This window comes from Perca fluviatilis, chromosome 13, assembly GCF_010015445.1.
Source record: "Perca fluviatilis chromosome 13, GENO_Pfluv_1.0, whole genome shotgun sequence".
NCBI classification, from domain to species: Eukaryota; Metazoa; Chordata; class Actinopteri; order Perciformes; family Percidae; genus Perca; species Perca fluviatilis.
Genome location: NC_053124.1, coordinates 15,068,174 through 15,088,906, shown reverse-complemented (window position 1 = coordinate 15,088,906; position 20,733 = coordinate 15,068,174). Strand labels below are relative to the sequence as shown.

The 20,733-nt window shown below is 42.2% G+C and overlaps 1 protein-coding gene across 11 annotated transcripts in view; it reads left to right on the top strand.

Annotated features, from left to right (window-relative positions):
- Nucleotides 1-20,733, top strand: part of ppp1r9a (protein phosphatase 1, regulatory subunit 9A) — a 50,698-nt gene that overhangs the window by 3,084 nt on the left and 26,881 nt on the right. For 4 of the 11 annotated variants that reach the window (XM_039820039.1, XM_039820038.1, XM_039820035.1 and 1 more), the window contains exons 1-4: nt 1,419-1,714; nt 2,988-4,524; nt 18,051-18,183; nt 19,020-19,140. In XM_039820039.1, coding sequence (XP_039675973.1) covers nt 3,130-4,524; nt 18,051-18,183; nt 19,020-19,140 — 1,649 coding nt within the window. In that variant the 5' untranslated portion in view covers nt 1,419-1,714; nt 2,988-3,129. Of the gene's footprint in view, nt 1-1,212; nt 1,379-1,416; nt 1,715-2,005; nt 2,301-2,987; nt 4,525-18,050; nt 18,184-19,019; nt 19,141-20,733 lie in introns of those variants that run through there. The other 7 variants (XM_039820037.1, XM_039820036.1, XM_039820030.1 and 4 more) reach the window with 6 other exon arrangements.

The window sequence follows — 20,733 nt, the reverse complement described above, 5'->3', positions numbered from 1 at the left end:
CATTTCCCACTTTTTTAATTAGTGGCAATCAAGATTAAGTTAGTGGCCAAATGTGTTTGATTTGGATTGATTTCAGTCCAATTTTGTTTCAGTACAGGCTGCAGTGACAAAACAAAACAAGCAAAATCAGGACAATTACAGTGTACATTGAAGTACACTGTAATTGTCCTGAGTTTGCTTGTTTGGAGCAGTGAGGCAAGACTCAACATTCCCACTGTCCTCAGAAGTGTTGCTAAATGGGAACAAACTGTAGCTTATGCGATTCTGTTTGTTGTAGTGCAGCAGATACAACGGACCTTATGGCAAATACACTCTTTCATATAATATTTTACTCTCTAAATTCAAGATGCTGGTACTGAAAAATGTGAAGTACCACATTAAAAATAGAACAACAGTAGTCTACTGAATAAAAAAGAACAAATGTGTTGCTTTTAGTGAGTTCAGTATCATGGACTGAAATGGTTACATAATAATGTAAATCGCATATTTTTGCAGATTATGACTGCACACATTTATAAAACAGATTTACTTGGGATTTTAAAGGTGACCATCATTCACATTCATGCAGCATCCATGCTTTAATCTGCTTAATCACACTTGAATGAATCAAATGAACTTTGATTATAATTTGAATTAATATAACTTGTAATGTGTGCTTACAAAATATGCATTTAAGCATAATGCCACGTATTATAACACATCAAAATCAATTATATAACTCAATGCTGTTTGTTAGGTTAATCACATACTGTATCTGGATGTTGACAAAGCTTCTTTTCTAGTAATTTATCACATGAATTCAGTCCCATGCTTTAGGCGGTTTCTGCTGACTCCTTTGTGACCCAGCCAGCTAGAATGTCTACACTGATGTTCTTATAAGACTGCTAAAATATTGAAAATATCGTTAAAATACACGTGGCTGAAGATTTCTCACTCTCCAGACTGAAAACATTCCCAGTTGCACCTGTATGTAGATTAGGAAGGAGTTAATGTTATCATCCTTATTGATCTCAGCAGACTGACTGACTTTGAATTAGTGAATTAACAGTCAAATCCACCTTTACCTCATTTTTCTGGCTCTACCCCCTTAGGCCCCCTGGTGGTCCTCACACCACATTTTGAGACACCCTAATTTGAACCCTCATCGCATAGCCTGAGTGGTCCTTGAATCTACCTACCCCACCCAAACTCCATTGATGAACAACAAGCAGCGAGTAAAGTTACAGTCGCTGTGTGCTGGTATTCATGCCAGACTGCAGCTCAGTGAAACCCCCTCCGCACAGCAGATTATTGGACCAAACCAATGCCGCAGTTCAGGTTTTAGCACCTGTCACATGAGGCTTTACATTTGCAAATCACCGGCTACCATTACAGCTAAGTATGTTTACTTTACTATAGGCTGCTGCAGACGTGTATCGGACAACCCTTGCGAATGCTGCCACAGTGCAGCTCTCAGTGAGATGAGCTGCCAAATTGCATACACACCCCTATAGCGCGGCTGGCAGCATCACCCACTGCCTGCAATGGCGTTGTAGAGGCTAGTGTATCCAAACGTTTCTGTAGTCCCGGACCATTTACGAGCTTGGGATAGGAATGTTTTTATTTTATTTTTCGAAAGGTTTTGCCACAAGAGCATCCATATTTTCCACGAGTTTAGCCTCTGTATTGCAGTTTAAATTTGTATCACGCGTCAAACGGAGCCGGAGCCGTGAATGTAAGTCAGACTCTTTTGTTTTTGTAACACTGAAGCAACATCGCTGTGGTTTGTGGTTAACAGTTAACTTATTCTTTTGGTATATTCGCATATATATTGAGTCATTTAAATGTTTTCCCCTTTTGCATAGGCTACATCTGCACAGGAGGAAAACATGTAGATAAAAAAAAATGTTTAACAGTGTCAGAAGGGGGGGTGGAAACAGAGCTGTCATGTTGTGTGCGGCGTGGCTGATGCCTGTTTGACTGATCCCACTGACACAATATGAAAGCCTCAATTTCATCTTTCATCTCTAACTTTATTTGTGTGATATCCTCCGAAGCCGATGTTACTCAAGTTCGAATTTGTTATTTTGCACAAGGTGTAATCATGGACGAGCAAGACTCCAGCATGGTGAATTTTGAACCAGGACATTTAGGTTTCAGCCACCGCTGCCGCTGTTGATGATGCTGATGCATCCATACCATTCAGCACAACCGAGATTAATGGATTATCTGTGTCCCAGATGAATGTTGTTTTGTGTCATATTTCATCTTCGTCTTTGTGGAATGCATTTCCAAACAGGATTAAACATTAATGGATGTAGGTATGGAATATTTAACTAATACACTAGCTTTCTACCCTGCAGTAGTACTGCAAACTGCAAGTCTATCAGTATATGTAATGGTTTGTATTTTTTTCCCTGGGATGATATCAACACATTTTTGGTGCATTCAACAGCATTTTCTCAGTGCAGTAAAGGTTGTAACTACCATGCAATGCTCTGTTTGAGGGCTGGCATTTACTAACCAGCATAATGTCAGTGATGGTTTAGAGAGCTGTGGGATGTGGCAGTGTGCAAGGGTCACAGCTTACTATAGAAAACATTTCCTGCAGTATAGCACCAGTTTAAACATAAAGAGCTTAAACTCTGATGTCTACAGTAAGTCTTGATTTGAGAAGGTAAACAGCGCAGCAGTGCTGAAAAAAACAAAAACAATCCGAGTGCTTGTAGGGTTCAATTGGCTTTAATAACTAGTCCTCTTGTACTAAGAGCTTTTATATCATACATCAGTTTCTTTGGCTCCCATTTTTTTGAATAGTGTCATTAATGTCAGGTGAAAATTATCTCTTTTCAAGCTTTTTAATCATCATTTTTGATGAGAAAGAGCCACTTTCAGTTTATGTGAAGTAATTGTGAGCATGTTTAAACGGTTATCTCTTTTCAACTCACATTATCATGCAGTGTTACAATATGTTTTCATCTTTATAACGTCTCTTTTCACCTCTGCAGGTGTGAATGGACCTAAAGGAACTATAACATCAGGTGGATCCGATTAGGCAGGATTGCGGTAGGTCAAAGTATATTCCTCAAACCCACATTCTAATGAGGCCACGGCGATGCTGACATCCCCTCTGAATCCAAAGACATCATCATGCTGAAGACGGAGGCCTCGGGGGAGAGGACCAGCCTCCGGAGTTCCTCCCCCCACCGTAATGCTTACCGGGCTGAGTTTCAGGCGCTTAAGAAGGCCTTTGACCAGCCTCGGATCGATGGAGAATCCAAGCCCAAAGACCTAGTACGGGTGAAACAGCCAAGGGGACGCCAGTATGGTGGCCATGTCAGTCGCATTAAGGACATGTTCATGCAAATGGGCTCAGAAAATGTGCAGGCTAAGGCCAAGGCTTGTGATGATTTGTCGCCACAAAAGCTAGTCAAGCCCACCAACTTCATCAACAAGGCCGATGGATCAGTGATAAAACTCCAACATTCTGCATCAGCTGACAGGGTTGGAGGTGCTGGAGCAAAGTTCTCTGAAACCAGGAGGCTGTTTGAGCAGCAGTTACGTGACCAGTCCCAGTCACCAGTCTTTCCATACGGACGAGATAAACGAGGTTCCCATGAGCATCTAGATGACTGGCGAGGTGCAAGGTCTAACCGAGGCAGCACAGACTCCTTGGACTCACTTTGCTCCAGAACAGAGGCGTCCTCGCCAACTGTCAGTCAACTGAGTGCTGTTTTTGAAAATGCCAATCACAACAACCAAGGTGCGCCCTACAAAGGAGTCAGCAGACGGGCCCTCTACTCACCAGAGGGATTCCAGCGCCCAGGAGGTGATGTCAGTGAAGATGATTCAAGACAATCTCCAGTTCGTGGAAGCTACCGGGGCAGGACAGGGGGAAAGTTTCCCACATCCTCGTCTTCTGAGGACCTTCTGAGCCCCAGTCCTGGCACAGAGACTTCTGAGCTGAAACCAGAACCACAAGAGGAAGAAACCCAAGACAAAGCAGACAAGGTTGAGACTACGGGAAGAGATAGGCAGCGTCTTTCTGGGGTCACCACCAACAGCAGCCACGTCAATGGTTCATGTGAAGAAGAGGAGAAACCTTCAGAAACAAGAAAACATATTGAGGATCTAGGGGTGTCCAAAGATTCAAAACCTACAGATAACGTTGTGATTACCGACAAAACTTTTGAAGATGAAACCCCTGAGCCATTGCCGACGCCAACTACACCGGCTGGGGAAAGCCAGGAGGATGGGGATGGTTCAAGAGAAGACAAGTCCTCTGAATCTCCCAAGGACCAGATGGAAGAACCTGATGAGGAATACATTGGGAATGAGCGGGTGATTTTTAACGCAGACGGGGATGCCTGTTACCAGGGTTGGGGGGAAAGCTGCACGGATCCTGAAGATGACCTCTACGGAGACGATGAGGATATTGTCTACGACCCAGGCTCTGGTCTGACCGAGATTCCTGGTCTACCACACGAAAACAAAGATGACATCCCTCCAAAGAGGAAGATTCGTTTCAGCACTGCCCCCATTACAGTAAGTTGGGTACTGAACAAAACATTGTGGAAGCCTTAATTGTGTACACACACTGAATCCAATCCAACATAAAAGCTCCTGTGCAGCTCTTATCAAAAGTAGGTTAAAACAACAGAGAGCTAATATTGTATTCAGAGCTTCCTTTTTATGGGCTCATATTTATAGTTACGCTTGAACTACTCATTGTGGTAGCTTTTTGGTTTTAACAAACATTCTTATGAGGTCATATTATCATGAAAACATGATCTGACATCAGTAATCTTTATCCTCATTAGACATTTATAGTGTGGTTTCATTTCACATTTAATCTTCCTTGATTACAGTCTGTGATATGGTAGATAAAATAGCAAATTGTTGTAGCTATTTTGTGATGCAGAGCTTGAGGGTCAAAGCATCGCCCTCCTCGAAATTGACGTATTCATGAGCAGAACATCTGTGCATGCTGGTTCTGCACCCACACAGTTTTCACACATGATACTGTGTTTGTTTTTCTCAAACAGTCCCACCCCTGTCTATTTGGTACATTTCTGTAACAGAGTCCACATTAATCTGTCAAATATACTGTATATTCAGAATATAGTGGACCTATTGTTATGCTCAGTGATATTAGCAGATGTATAGCAAAAAAAGAGATTACCACTTTTTTTCCATCCCACAGGGATTTCAAAAGGGCTGGAAATGTCCTACTTACACCCCAATAAGGGTTGTAAAAATGGTGCTTGTTTCTGGTGAATATGCATCCATAATGCCCAATTCCCACATAGTTTAATTTACCTGGTAACTTCTTTTTTAAAATCAATGGTAATAACTTTACCATAGTATTTGTTGCATCATCTGCTGTAAAGTATTTTAATACTGTTTTCGGTGCTGATTTGGACACAGTGCAGCCAGTGTTTGTTGATTGGGAAGATAGAGTTGAAAGATTATTGGAAATATTTTCCAGTCTTTATCCTGAAGCATTTAGAGTAAATAAGCTTAACATTTGCAGCAGTAAACAACATACTTTAGGTTGCGATTTTTCCTTTTTATGCTATTTCTTTAATCAGTCTATTTTAATTTTTTAGATTTTCAGCCTGTTGGCATGCAAGTGATGTGTGTGTACACTTTTAAAATGTGAGGGCAACAGTGATTTGTGAGGTTCATGTATAAGAGATTTGGAGCCAACACAAACATTCCACAAGTTGAGGATCAATCCTATTAACATGCTGTAACGAAGCAGAACAATTAGCCCAGTTATTCTGAGGAGAAAATGTGATGTTGGCTCACTAATTACCCTGCACTGTCTCTGCAATGTGTGTCCTTTTGCCTCTTTCTCTTTTCCTCCCTCTTAGGACTCCCCCCACGTACATGAAAGCACACACAATCACAAGTATGAGGAAATTAGTTCTTACATTATCCGGCTCAAACATAGCATCACATGTGATATAAATGTATGTTTTTGGTAATGTATTTAACAAATACCAAAAATATTCTTTTCTTGAGCTCAATTTAGCAAATTTTATTTTAATCATACAGTGAAAGTGAGCACTACAAAGCTTGTTGTCCCATTTCAGTCGAACAGACGGGGAGTATGCTCCTCTGTTGTCTGTCATTTCAAGGCTTCTGTTTTCTCTGAAAAGGACAGACGCTCATTGATCATATGGAATATTCAAGAGAGGCACTGCCCCCCTATACACAGACGCACACGCACAATTAGACATGCACCCCTCCCACTTCTCCATCATATGCCCCCCTCCTCTCAGCACACGAGGAACAAACAGAGTTCTGTCTTTTGTTCGTCTTTATATTAAAAGAGACAAAGCTATTTTCTCAGCCCTCGGCCCCTGCACGAGTCCAGCTTGACCCCTGTGGGAGGAGATGGCAGAGAAGACCTTGATAAAAAAAACTGCCGTGTTCTAATCTAATACTCAACGTTCCCTCCCTTTCATGTAATATTTCTTGGTCCTGCCCCGTAAAGCGGATAAATATTATTTCAACATCCCAGCTTTGAAAGCTTAATTAATTTTAGAAATCATCATGGCAGCCACAGGGAGAAGATGACCCACAACCAGCTTTTGGCAACATTTTGTAAACATGCTCACTGACTTCTGTTTGATAGAGCGAATAACAGGTCCAGATGCTCAAAGAAGCCTGTCATTGTGTTGACTTCACTAGTGTTGAGTTCATAAATCTAGTTTTAGCCATGCTAGCGGCATGTGTCTGTGGATGGCTATCGGTTGGTATGGCGGTCCACCACTTTGGTCCAAAATGAAATATCTCAACAGCTATTGGAGGGATTGTCTGTGCAATCGTGGTCCCCAGAGGGTGAATCCTACTGGTGGTGCTGACTTTTCATCTAGCACCACCATGGGTTGACATTTTTTCAAGTGAGGTGTCTTGACGACTATTGGATGGATTCCCATGAAATTTGGTTCAGACATTTATGGTTCTGGGGATAAAGTGGATAAATCCTAATCACTTTAGTGATTCCCATACCTGTACTCTAGCGCCACCAGCGTATCCTGTGAAATATCTCGACCTACTCAATCTACTAGGATTGGCCCAACATTTTGTATAGACATTCATGGTTCCCAGACGATTAATCTTAATGACTTTAGGGGTTGCCTGTCTTTCGTATAGTGCCACCATGAGGTTTACACTTGTGGTTTTGAGTGAAATGTCTCTACAACTATTGTATAGATTGCCATGAATGTTGGTTAATATATGTATGCCTGCCTCAGGATGAACTGTAATAATTTTGGTGATCCCCTGACTTTTCATTGAGTGCCATTATCAGGTTAAGATTTTGTTTATTGTCCAATTGGTTCATGCCCAACCTGCAGAACTAATCAGACTCAGTTGTGTTTATTGCTAATTACCAATTGTTTGCAGCTTACATGGTAAACTAAGATGGTGAACATGGTAAACATTATACTTTTAGTTTTTTTATTAATGATTATTTCCACATCCTTTCACTCATCTGTAACATCCTGACTGACCCAGTGAGAAGCGACTGCTTTGAGCTGCCTGAGGTGATGGCAGGCTGCTCTCCCGAAGGCACTGACCTACAGAAGAGAATCAGATCTCATGTTCATTCAAGCAAGTGGTTTTATCTTTGATAATAGAACCTCTAGTTAGTTTTTTTCAGTCAGTGGCATATAGATTGATGTAGTAGCATTGAAGTAGATTACATTTTCTGTCGCACTTTTTATGTCCTGTTGTCCAAGTATGTTCTATGCAGCTGATATGACAGCTGAAAGGTATGGCACACATCTCAGCCAGTGTTCAGTTCCCCTGTGTGTTTCTTGATCACAAACATTTCCCAAAAGCTTTTAACCATCTCACACTTGTTGCAGATATCTTTGCATGCAGTGTTTTCTCTTTGTGGAACCACACCCCAGGAGTTTGACATAAGAACACGTCTTCTCCCTCTGCACACAGTCTGCTGTGTCAGTCTCCTCTTGTTTTTCTCTCTCCCTCTCTACATGAATGGCTTTAGGATCAATTTTTTTAATGATACCTTTTGTGCCTGTAGAGAAACTGCATGTTCATCAGACACCGTGACATCTTAATGGAATTAGGCAGATGTGATGATCTGAGCACCAGTTCACCGGCCACTGACGTGGTTCTGTAATCAGCCCCTCCGCTTCACATGCTGTCTGTGACCGTATCACAGAGACTGGCGTTTTGTCCATTAGATTCTGCTGAGCTCAGAGCCATAATCGATATGATAGATGTGTGTCGCTCCTCTTCTCTGTGGCAATGGTTTTGGAGCTGCAAGACATTTTTATGAATGTCTTTTTCTAGATGTTTTGACTGCAGTGGTGTTCTGTAACAGGGATGGTTGTGTTTATTCTTTTTTATGTACCTTGGAAAGTTAGTGTTCTGTATTTAAAAGGATGTGAGGTCAACACTTAGATCAGTGGTTTCCAAGCTTTTTCACGTCAAGGACAACCTAAACTGGCACCAAACCGGACCAGGGGATCCCCATTATATTAACCTGGTTGATACCAGACCCTTCTCAGTTGTAACTGAGAGTGGGTCTGGGAAAGGTTCATTGACAGTTCATTTCCAAAGGGGCGTCTCCAACGGACACCACTCAAATGCCCCTGGGCGTATTGGATAGTCCTTCAACCAATCAGACCAACGATCCAGGTGACGCTGCGCTTCGGTAGCATTCATGTTGAATGTAAACAAAAAGCTGCTCGCCGTCGCTGCGCTATCATCGTCGCATAAAGCCCGCCTCAAAGGTTGTGATTGGTGTAAAGCCTGCCTCAGCGGTTGTGATTGGTGCCTCGATTTAGGGGACATTGGAAATGGGTTTGAATGGGCTCTTCGCCAGACTGACTTGCAGAGCAAATCTCAAATTTGCCGGAAGTTTGTCAGGGTTTACCCAGTCTACCATTATATAGGACTTCTGCTTTTAGTCAAAATAGTCATACATTCTGCCGTTGTGTTACTTGAGGATGGACTTATAGTGAAAATAAATGATTCCCCTTTTTGCTGGGAACCCCCTTAAGGACCCCTGGGGGGTACCCGGACCCCACTTTGAAAACAAATGACTTAGATGACTCATTTGCCTCAGGGGCGGGGACCAGAGCAGTGGCCACGGGGGCACGGGCCCCCCTCAGGAATCTGGCCACCCCTGGTGCCCCCCATTTCAGAGACAGAAGGTGATAGGTAGTTGGCTTGTTAGTATTACAGGCCTACTAGGTACAGGTCGAGGGGCCCCTGGACCTAACCTGATGCATCAGATGGCTTGTTACACAGAACCAACTGAGAAGCATCATTGAGATTGGTGATTGGATGAACCATCTGTCTATCAAATTCTAGCCGAAGCTAGTTGGGAGAAGAGTGAACACATCTTTGCCATCAGTGCCGTTCTTTGCTCTTCTTTCAATGAAGAAATACTCTCCAGTTCTGATATAACTGATGCTATTGCAGCATCAACGCTAACCACTTTAGGAGCCACCATCGTTGTTTTAAACAAACAGTCACCTCTCTGTGTCTTCACGCACACCTAAACAACGCCCATAGTTGCCAGTAGCTCAGGACGCTGATTGATCTAGGTGTCTTCCTCCTATATCGGAGGAGTGGGGGACTTTGTACATGTCTGTGTCCATGGGCATATTGTCTCATAATCTCTTCATGGCTACAAGCTATTTGGAGTTACAAATTATTGATATTATTTCATATTGGAAAATATAAAGTATTATATATTACAGTATATAAAGTTTGGCATTAATTTATTACACTCATAAACAATGTAACTATTAATAATGTACAGTGTATTATTGCTATTACTGCTTTACTGTATCCTCAGTCTGGCACCACTATCTAAACCCACCCCTGCCTCAGACTGATTTAAATCCCACTATAGACACTTGGTTGCAAAGACAACCTACTCACATTTTCCATGTGTACTTTTGCTTTATGTGAGTTTGCAACTCAGGCGGCAGTACATCAAACCAATTCAGAGACTCATCTTGTACTTTACTGGAGCATGAAAGAACATAAAGACAAAGTTGCTGATGCTTTAAAACAGAGAAAATGCCAACTAGCACCCTCCAAGTGCCGTTCCACAGACTTGCCAGACATTTTTGAACCATTGGGAGCTTGTTTGACTGCACTTAATACAGTATATAAAAAAAACAAAGAGCCTAACCTCCCTACTGTGCATGCCTGTAAACAGGCTTAAATCCAACTTACATGCATCAGCAGTAAAATGTGATTCTAACATCATCCTTATCTGGAGCATCACCTAATACAGTCTTGTGCTTCACAAGCTCAAATGAGATGGCTTCCACCCAGGGACTTTCTGACTGTGTTTTTGATGGATAGGATTACTCTACTTAAGGGCAGTCTGTCTTTCTGGATGATGGTATATGTGTAACAGCATTGCTCGGATTTTGGAACCAATACTGACATGGGTTTTGGCAATGTCATTTGTAAAAAAAGGCCTGAAGCAGCTTAGCCACCTTCAATATAGTCTAGTGTTCCAATATAGTCTAGTGTTGCAGTGGTTGCCTTTTCAGCTCAAAATAAATTTTGCAGATATGTAAGTCGTCTTTGTTTTAATAATTCTCAATGATTGGGACAAAGTCTACAAAAACTCATAATGCTGATTAACTGCTGCTAAATGGTATTTTGCCATATTATTTAGAATACAGATCTTTTTGTATCTGTATATCTCTTAATTACTACATTCTTTAGCACCCAATTGGTCTCCTTCCTGTCCTGAAATCTGATGTTTTCCCTCTTCGAGCTGAGTGAAACTGGTTGTCCGCTTCCTAATTATGCAATCTGTGGCTGGTCATAATGGGAGAGAGCAGGGTATTGTAGGGAGGGAGTTCCGACACTGCTACAGCAGCGATATAACAGCTGACATTTTGGTTAGACCAGCAAAAACAGCAGCTGAGCTATGTCAGACTGACGGTCATGTATTTTGGTTAAGCTTCTTTTCGGGGGGGGCTTATCTGAAAAATTTTGACTAACAACTAGATTCCTTACAAATCATCTACAGTAGTCGTAGAGAAACTTGTGTGATGGCTTTATATGTTATTATGCAGATATCCAGCCAATCCAGCTATGAATGGAAAATATTCGTCCTTCCTCTTTTATCTCTGACAGTTACAACTACTCCAAACTCGGGTGTTGGGTATGTGCTTATTTGTGCGTGCATGTAGCTTAGTCACTCCATTATTAATGCAGTGGTTTTTTGTTTGCTTGTTGCGGTGCCACCGGATCCTACCCGGGGGATGCATTTTTAATGATCCAGGAAAGGCGAGACATGCCTTGCGGTTTCTGACGATGGTCAGTTGCCACACAGTGGACTGTGTCATCACGAACCGTGATACAAACACCACTAACCCAATCTGGTCCCCTACTAATGATGTCATTAGTGTGCTGCCAGTTTTTTATTGCTGTTAAAAAACTGCACAGAACAGAGTGTCTCAGTGACCCAATGTTTGCTAAGCCATTGCTAAAGACAGTTCAGACTGCTGCGCTGTCACCATTTCCTTGTTTTTAGTCCGGAACATGATTAAGGTGAACTGTCTGAATTTAAACTTACCAACCCTTTCAAGTGATTTCTGTCCTGAAATCTATGCCACAAACAGAATTACTGCAGATCACACAGAGTGGCTATTATGATCTGTAACAATATGAATACTGACTGTGGTCCCAAACTCTGCCAAGTCATTGTTGCAGCATAATGAAGAACATATCATAGCAAGTGGGCATTAGAGCATCAATACTGTAACAAGCAACATGTTGTTATGTTTCCTCTGATCGCAGCCTCCTACTCACTGTACATGACCAAGACATAAAATAAAGCAGGACATTGTCTGCAGCCATTCAGTTGCAGTTGTTTACTATGCTCTGCTGGCCTCTCGCTCTCTCTTGCCCTCACTCGCCCTCACTCTCTGTGTCCCTCATCCTGTAGTTGGCCAGTGGCTTGATTTGTTAGTGGGAGTCATGGCACCCAGTGGTATTGTGCAGTGAAGTGCATTTTTTGAGGGGGGAAAAAACAAGCCGGCCACAGAAACAGCAGCTGAAAAAAAGCTCTAGAACTACTCTAATTAAATCTTAATTACATTATGAAAAGAGTACATATTATCAGTGGATATAGCTAAAAGATTTGAAAAAAGACCACTTATATGAACAGTATGTGTCTACTTTGTATGCAGAAGATACTTAAGTTAAAAAAAGAAATGCTGACTTGTTAGATTTTGGCATTCCCCGACATGTCAAAAGCCAGTTTCACTTCCTGAGACGAGGGGTGATGTATGCCAAGATGACAGACAGGTTGTCCTTGAATTGACTGTAAAATCTGTATATTCTCACTTATCTTTATATAGAATGGGTTACTGAATGTTTCTGTTTGTTTCTCTCTTTTTATCACTTCGTCCCATCACCACCTCTTTATATCTGTCTCTCTCTGTCTGCTCTCGCGAGACATTAATTAATTTCCATCATGAGCAAGTGTCTCGTCCCCTCAGCATCCAGACACTTTCTTCAGCACCTGTCAGCTCTCCGGCACGTTGTTGTGCGAGTGGGTCGGTGGCCACAGGTAGAAGTAATGGAATGCAAATGTGCTGAGCTGTCGAGCAGACTGTGTGTCTATGTGTGTGCGTATGTCAGGCTGTAGTTAATCCACTGCAGGGTTTGCTGATCTCGTGCCACAGCAGTAGGAGCATTTCTTCTGGGCTTTCCAGTCTCGTATTGCCTTGGGCAGCGTCCGCTGTCTGAAAGGCGCAGTGCGGGCGCCTCCACTGGCACGAACACACCAAAGGCCCAGTTTAATACCATCAGAGGCAGTGGGCCGGGCATGGGCGCCATGCTGTGACATCTAAGGCAGGGACTCAAACAACCCTAGAGCAAATTACCCCAAGCCTTGCCCGCTTTTCAGCTTTTTCTTTTTTTCATTTTCATTTTTTTTCTTTTTCTTATTGCCTGTTTCACTCTACAATAGCCTCACTGTCTGCTGATGCTCTAACCCATGAATCATATGAGTCACTCTTTCTCTCCCTGTGGATATTGCCTCCCATCCTCTGTAAACTCGATTCTTCCTGTTCATTTACTACTCCTTCATTTTCTCACCATCTTACAGCTTCCTGCAACTCTGTGTCAACTCATTTGTCCTCTGCTTTTTTTGTCCCAGTCCTCCATCTCCGTGTCTCATTTTACTGCCCCTTCCTCTCCTCCCCATGTACTCCCCAATAATGTTATCTCCTTTTTATACCGTTTTCTCCTCCAGCCTTACCCCCATGCTCTGTTGCTCCCTCTTCCTCTCCTCCCCCTGGGGCTTACTAGGCCCTTGGTTAATCCCCGCTCCTCTGTTCCTGAGGCTAGGCCAAATGCTATCCAGACAGAATGACAGACATTATTTGGCTGAGAGGTTGTCATCTATCACCATAGGCAATGAGATGAATCTTGATTCAGGACACCAGCTTGGCATCATCTACATGTATGCATGCATGCTAATGCAGACATGTACCTGCAAAGAAACTTTAATTGGCTGTACATACATGCACACAAAGCTTGCATGCTTACTCATACTGTTATCATTCAAATACTTTATGTGCAATTTTAGCATACATACTCAAGCACCCATATGCAAAAACAGAGAGAGCGAGAGGCATTTGTACTGAGTGAGAGGGCTCAGCTTTATTAAAGTTAGTGGCTGAGAGCATCCGGGAGCATCTGCAGAATCACAGCAGCTGCAGCAGCATCCACAAATGACATTACAACTGCATTTCAGAAGAGTCAAACCAAATCCCTCTATGCTCCTGTGAGGCCTGGAGATCAGATAACAACACTGCCAATCTGTGGATGCCCAAGCAGAACTGCTGTCTGCACTTAAGTACCAGTACCTCCATTGTAAGGGGTCTGATTACTGACAAAACGCAAAAATGTGTGTGTTTGGTATCAGGGGCATCGATCAGTGTGTTGTGTGGATTACCTCAGAGTCCATAAAATTATTTAAAACCCTACTTTATGATTTTAAGTTATACGGCCAGCCATCTCAAAATAAGGCACTTTTATGCAAATCCCAAAATTTTGACTTTCTGTTGACACAAGCTTTTTTCTTCCAGAGTGCATTAAACCTAAAAGAAATTGCAGGCAGCGTAGATGAATATATTTACTTGGAAATGGTTGTGTGTTGTTTAATCTCTCAAAAATCCTAATACAATTCAAGTCCAGGTGGGCACCACATGGGTATACGGCCCATTATACTTCGATATTCAGTGGTTGTCCTTGTGCGCTGCCTCTTCAATAAAAACTAAATTTAAGTTGAGCATAATGACCTGCCTCAGCACACACCAACTGTACTTGAAAGTGGAAATGTGTAGGTGTTTGTCATCTTGGCGGTTATTAATGCAGATAAGGGTGAAGTGCTGTGACATTGCTGTTCCCAGGGATCCATCTATTGGATTATGTGGGTAAACATATTGACATGTGTCATATTAAGTTTGGTGGAGCTGTCAAGATTTATTTTGTCTCTTGAGTCTGTCCCTACATACAGACAGTGTTGGTGCAAAACTTGACAGATCCGACAATACCTGTGTTTGTTTACCTCAGTAGGATTCATCCTGTGGGAAAGATGAATGTATCTAGCAAATTCCATGGCAGTCAATCCCATACTTGTCCAGACATTTCACTCAGAACCAAAAATGAGGAAAAGTCAGGGAATCAACAAAGTCGGTAGAGGTCACCCTGTGGGCACCATGAATGTCAGTACTAAATGTCATGGCAATCCACCTGGTAGTCGTTGAAATATTTCAGCCTGGACCAAAGTGGTGGACTGACCGATCAACCTACAGACCAACCTTGCCATCCCTATAGATCCATGCAGCCAGCATATATGTATAATGTCAATGTTGAATATAGCCATTATTAGGTGTGTGATGAGACACCCAGCTCAGGAGACGAGACACGAGATTCTGTTCACGAAATCGAGGTGAAAGGTGAGATTTTAACACTATTTTACAGAAAACTTCAATGAAGAAATAAGACTGGAAAAATAGTCCTTTATTCAAACAAAAGTCACAAAATGAAAACCAAGCACTGAAAGGTTTTGCCATAAACTCAAATGACTGGCTTCTCTCCTTATTACTTGTTACTTATTCCATATGTATGGTGGAGAGAGAGTCTCTTCACTCAGAGAACCAAGGTTACAACGTAACTAAGCGTTTTCTGGCAGTAGTTGAGACTGTTGAGACCAAATGTTTCGTACTTGAATCTGTCATTGTACAGTAGACAGAGAGAAATAAAGCTTATTTTACTATTGTTTTACATTGAAGACATTCTAAAGCACAAATAAATTACCATAAAACACTCAACAGATGATTTTTGTGAAGACAGATGCTATTTTCTCCTCTGCATTTTATTAATTGTAGCACTAAACAAGGAAGTAGGCTACTCTAGTATCGATTTATGACCATTGGATGAAGGGAGAACATTTCTCTTTGTTTAATATCATTAAAAGTAAAGATGCTGTCTGCTTCCCGACTCATTTTTAAGAAAGAGAGTGGTCTGCGCGAGATAGCGCCACAGTGAACTGCACGCTGTGGAAGAGAGAGAGAGCGAGAGAGAGAATTCTCTAACGTTCTAACAATGGGTTTTCCAGGCAGCTTTAGTCAACTTTGGAGAACGGCTGGGGGATTTTCTATGCAAGATACTTTTTACTTAGACGAGAAATCTCGTCACATTTAATCTTGCGCGAGATCTCGTCACCTCTAGCCATTATACATGTGTGGTTGGCAGCAGTCCGAACTGTCTGTTCTACAGATTGTGGTCAGACTTGTGGTTGCCAGCTGCGGGCCTGGTCCTGACCTGTACTCTGGCCATTTTTCAGCTCCCTATAGTAAAACACGCAGCAGGCAGCAGTATCCTACCATACTGCAAGGTTAAACACAGTCGCAGTCTCACACGTTACTGTCTGTTTTTTTGTCCTTCCTTTTTTTTGACAGAACTAAACTATTGTCAGAGAACAAGATTATAGACTATATCCTATCTAAGAAGAGAAATGTAAAAATGTATACTTATAGTAAAACCCTAAAAAAGACATCAATTGAATCAGTAATCAGTCTGCACTGGTTGACATTCACATTTCTCTCATGTCTCTTCTACCTTTTTTATCCTTTTTTACGCCAGGGGGATTTTTGAGCTGTGTCTTTGGGTGCCTTAATATGTACCACATTGACTGAACATGGCCTTTCCTCACTAGAAAACCAAGTGGTGTTCGGACAATCTGGAAATATATACCAGTAGTTTCTGTTTAGAGCCCGATAACCGCCAGGATTTTTACTTATCTTGTGGGTAAATGATTTCCATTCAATGCTACAGTCTGTCTCTTTGTTTCTCTTTCACCCTCTTTCTACCTATTCTTGTTTCCTCTGTGCATGCTCTTTTTCTATCTTGTCAATCCATCTCTCAGTCACAAATGCTCTCTTGTCCATCCTTTGCCTTTTCAGTTCATCTGTCTCTAACATTCTTTGGAATTCCCTCTCCTGCCCTTTTCTTATCTATCTCCATCACTGTGCCTCCTATGTCTCTTCTTTGCTTGCCTTCTCTCATGGATCCACACTCATCTGTCCTCATCTCTCTCCATGACCTCTCTCTCTCTCTCTCTCTCTCTCTCTCTCTCTCTCTCTCTCTCTCTTTCTCTCTTTCTCTTTCTCTTTCTCTCTCCCTCTCAAGTGACTGGCCACATGCTAATGTGTTTGTAGATAGCACACAGTGACTTAGAGGGGCCATTAGAGAGTGTACTTACTGCCAATGGTAGCATCACATTCAGGACATCCCGGACAAGGCAAGTGTTAGTATTCATTGTGTGTGTGTGTGTGTGTGTGTGTGTGTGATTGATGGTAGGGAGGTCATGGATAGAGCTCACGCAGGCTCACACAGGGGAAAGAATAACAACCAACTCTAGCTGCGTCAAGCTACATCAATGTGCCCAAGCTGTGTGTACAACCAGCACAGTGTCTCTTAAACAGAGTGCCATTATTCACTGTAGTTTGTTGCATCTTTATCATGTGGCAAGACATAACCCATACAACATGACTTTCACGGTTCCAACAATACTAAAATGTTGATGAGAGAAGCCAGCATTGCTTATTGACAAACAAAAATCTGGCTTCAGGCTTCAATCAATGCATGTAATGTGACATAATGCCTCATTGACCTCTTTCACCCAGTTCAAAGAGGACAGGGCACGGAGATAGGCAGTGACTAACTTGCTCATTGACACTGCAGCAGGATGGATGTGGTAAAACTCTTTGGGCGTGCAGCGTTGTTTGATATGTCACTTCATCAAACTAAATGTGTAATATTCCTACTCTGAAATCCTTGCTTGTAGGAGACAGCATTGTGTGGCAAATGTCACTAGTTTCTCAGATTTTAATAATAGCAGCTGCAATCAGTGTGGGTGTTCAGTTGGTGTCTGACTGAGAAACAGACAGCCGGGTTGACGCCTAAATCATCATCCAAGTGTGCCTATGCACATATCCGCGTAAACACTTTGCTTTCTGCAGAACCCTGAGCTTCAGACGTGAGTGACAACAGCATGCATGTTCGAGTCTGCTTGTGCACAGCTCTCTCACCTCCTCCCCCTCCTCTACGGTGCAGAGAGCAGTGGGAGCGCTTGGCAGGGATGAGATGTGAAGTGACGGTTGACTCTTGCTGTGGAGGAGAGGCTCCTACGAGGACCACGCATTATGTTTCTCTACACTACAGTTTCCTGTTGCTTAAGGGGCTGCTTTGTGGTGGTAGTTGTATTTTGTTAGAAGGTCCAACAGCGTTGTCAGCTTTGTTGTGTAGATAATGCATCGGTTTGGAACATAAAAGCTATACTCACTGTTTACTCATCAAAGAATATAAGTGCCTTGTCATATTTGTAGGTACAATATCTCCTTTATAAAAATGTCCTTAAGTATCCAGAATCATGCTGCTGAGGCGGTTATTTCTATATCCATCATGCGAGCCAACTTCTATATTTGATTTTGTGTGCTAAAGTCCGTTAACGCCTTGTGCTCCGTCTCCAGGTGTTCAACACCTACTCCAACGAGGACTATGACCGTCGTAACGAAGAGGTGGATCCTGTGGCCTCCTCCGCAGAGTACGAGCTGGAGAAGAGGGTGGAGAAACTGGAGCTTTTCCCAGTGGAGCTAGAGAAAGGTGGGAAAGAAAATCTAAGAACTTCGTAACGAGGAGGTGGATCCTGTCAGTTACCCAATAGACGCAGTAGATAGAATCACTTGCATATAGGATGTCACTTTTCTTTAGGTATGTATTAGGTATTTTCGCCTTTCTATCAAAAAGGTTGTTTCTTCATTACTTTTCTTTCAGTATTTCTTTATCCATCCCCCCCTCCCCCAATTTAATTAACGATAAGATTTTATTATTTTCAAAACCCTTAAAAAACGTATTTACTGCTTTTCAGCATCCTGTTTAAATGCAGAAGTTCACTACAAATCTCCTTTGATCACAATAAAAGATATTGTAGTGCACGGTTTGTCCTAATTCCCCCGCATGAGCTGTTGAGGTTTTCCTGTGTTGAAATCCAATATTGCCAAGAACCTGAAATAGAATGACTTTACATCATAGGATTTCACCATCCACTCACTGTTACGTAACCCTAACAACTCGTGAATAATTAATGCAGGATGGAGACGGACAAATGCTACGCTGGAAGGGAATTTCCCATCCAGCACATTTCATCTGAAGGCCACCCTGCCTATAGTAAATGTCTCTTCCTCTTCTCCATTAATAAATCAACTGTTCTTTTGTGGACTGTATTCATCCATCCATTGTTTGCATGCATCCCTCAGTCCACCTGATATCAGTTTACTAGGAGCCATTTTGGGTTTGTTCCAAGCTCATTGGAAAGTTAGAAAATGGAGGCCTTTAACCCATCACACACATTCACACTCTAACTATGTGTGTGTGTGTGTGTGTGTGTGTGTGTGTGTGTGTGTGTGTGTGTGTGTGTGTGTGTGTGTGTGTTTTTCCAGATGATGACGGCCTAGGCATCAGTATCATCGGGATGGGTGTCGGCGCTGATGCAGGCCTGGAGAAACTGGGCATCTTTGTCAAGACCGTTATCGAGGGAGGAGCTGCTGAGAGGGACGCCAGGTGAGATTTGTTTTCTTGTTGGACATCACACATATTAATGAGTGATAAGTGAGTCTGGGGACACAGTAAAGCAGATTAGAGAGCATGAAAGCTCATTTTCTTGTTTTTCTTGTTTCGGCTTCCATATTCTATGTCACTAGGTGATGTGTGTGTGCGTGTTGTTGCGAGGGAGAAACTGGTTTGTATTTGTGCATTAAAAATTGTGAACCGTGCAGAGTAAACCAGCTGTAGAGGAGGAGATGACAGCTTCCCAGCAGGCGAGCTGTGGTTTTCTTTTTCTGGTAAACTGTCAGCTTCTACCTATTATTGTGTCTGCGTGGTTCAGGTTCCTCATAAACAGATTTAAAGACCAAAAAGCACTTCCACTCCATACGCTCTATGTATGAGAGCAGTAAGGTTCAGGTTCAATTCCGTTCTGAGCTTGTAGAGCTGATCCCTTTTTCTTCTCATGTGAACTAAGTTTTACTGTTCTTAGTTCTCCACAATCTATCCAATGTATTTGCTGTTTTGTTAACAATTCTAACAGAGCTCTTTTGAAGCTGTTAGAATTGTTAACAAAATCGCAAATACAATCTAGAGAAACTATGCTTGCAAACATTTTCAGCCACGCTAGCGGCGAGGTTCCTGGGATGGCATTGTCGGTCTGTCGGTTGGTCCTCTGCTTTGGTCCAGACTTCCAGGAAATTTCGCACAATGACATTAATTTAGGGCCATCCTGCTGGCCGTGTGGTTAAGACAATGCAATACAGCTGCAATGTGTCTGGTTCGGTTCCAGCCGGAGACCTTTGTTGCATGTCATACCCCTCTTTCTCTGCACACATTTACTGTTTGGAGCTACAGTATACTGTCATCTTTTCAATCATGCAAAAATCATCTTAAATAGAAGATGTATGTTGAATAATGACTAAATACATAAACTTGGACATTTGTTAGATATTTGTATTGGACATTTACACAGTTGGATTCTTGCGTACAATAAGTACATATTAGTGTTCCTTAATCTATCGCTAGGTGATCCTGCAAGTTTATTTAAAACAAACTAGTGTACTAGTGTATACATAATGAACCACTTTCCAAAGTGTGTGAAATACTGTGTATCGTATTTTACTGTGTAAAATCCTTCCGATGTGGACAGCAGTGTTGGTGATGGTCACTATATAGACTAACTGTAAAAGCAATCCATTTACAGTTCAGCCAGTTTCAACCTTGAACCTGTTTGCTGCTGACCTTTCCACAAACAGAGCAGGAGAGGGAGGAGGAAAAAATCCTCTTTACTTGTTTTTTAAAATGTTTTGATAGTGTAGGTCGGTCAAGTTGATGCAGTGTTGAAACATTATAACAGAGAATAATAGGAGAGAAATAAACTGAACACTTGATTCATTCGCCCTCTAAGTGCTATCTGCCTCACGCACACACTCAGCAGAGGAGTCACTAGCCAGAATGTAATTTCCTTCCATCATTACCCTTTCCAGCTATAGGGCTCTCTCTCTCTCTCTTTTGCTGGGTCAGACTTAATGGTCTGACGCACACACTCACAGGCAGACCGATAGATGGGCTTGGCTGTGGCCCACTGTCTGTACTGGGGTGAGATGG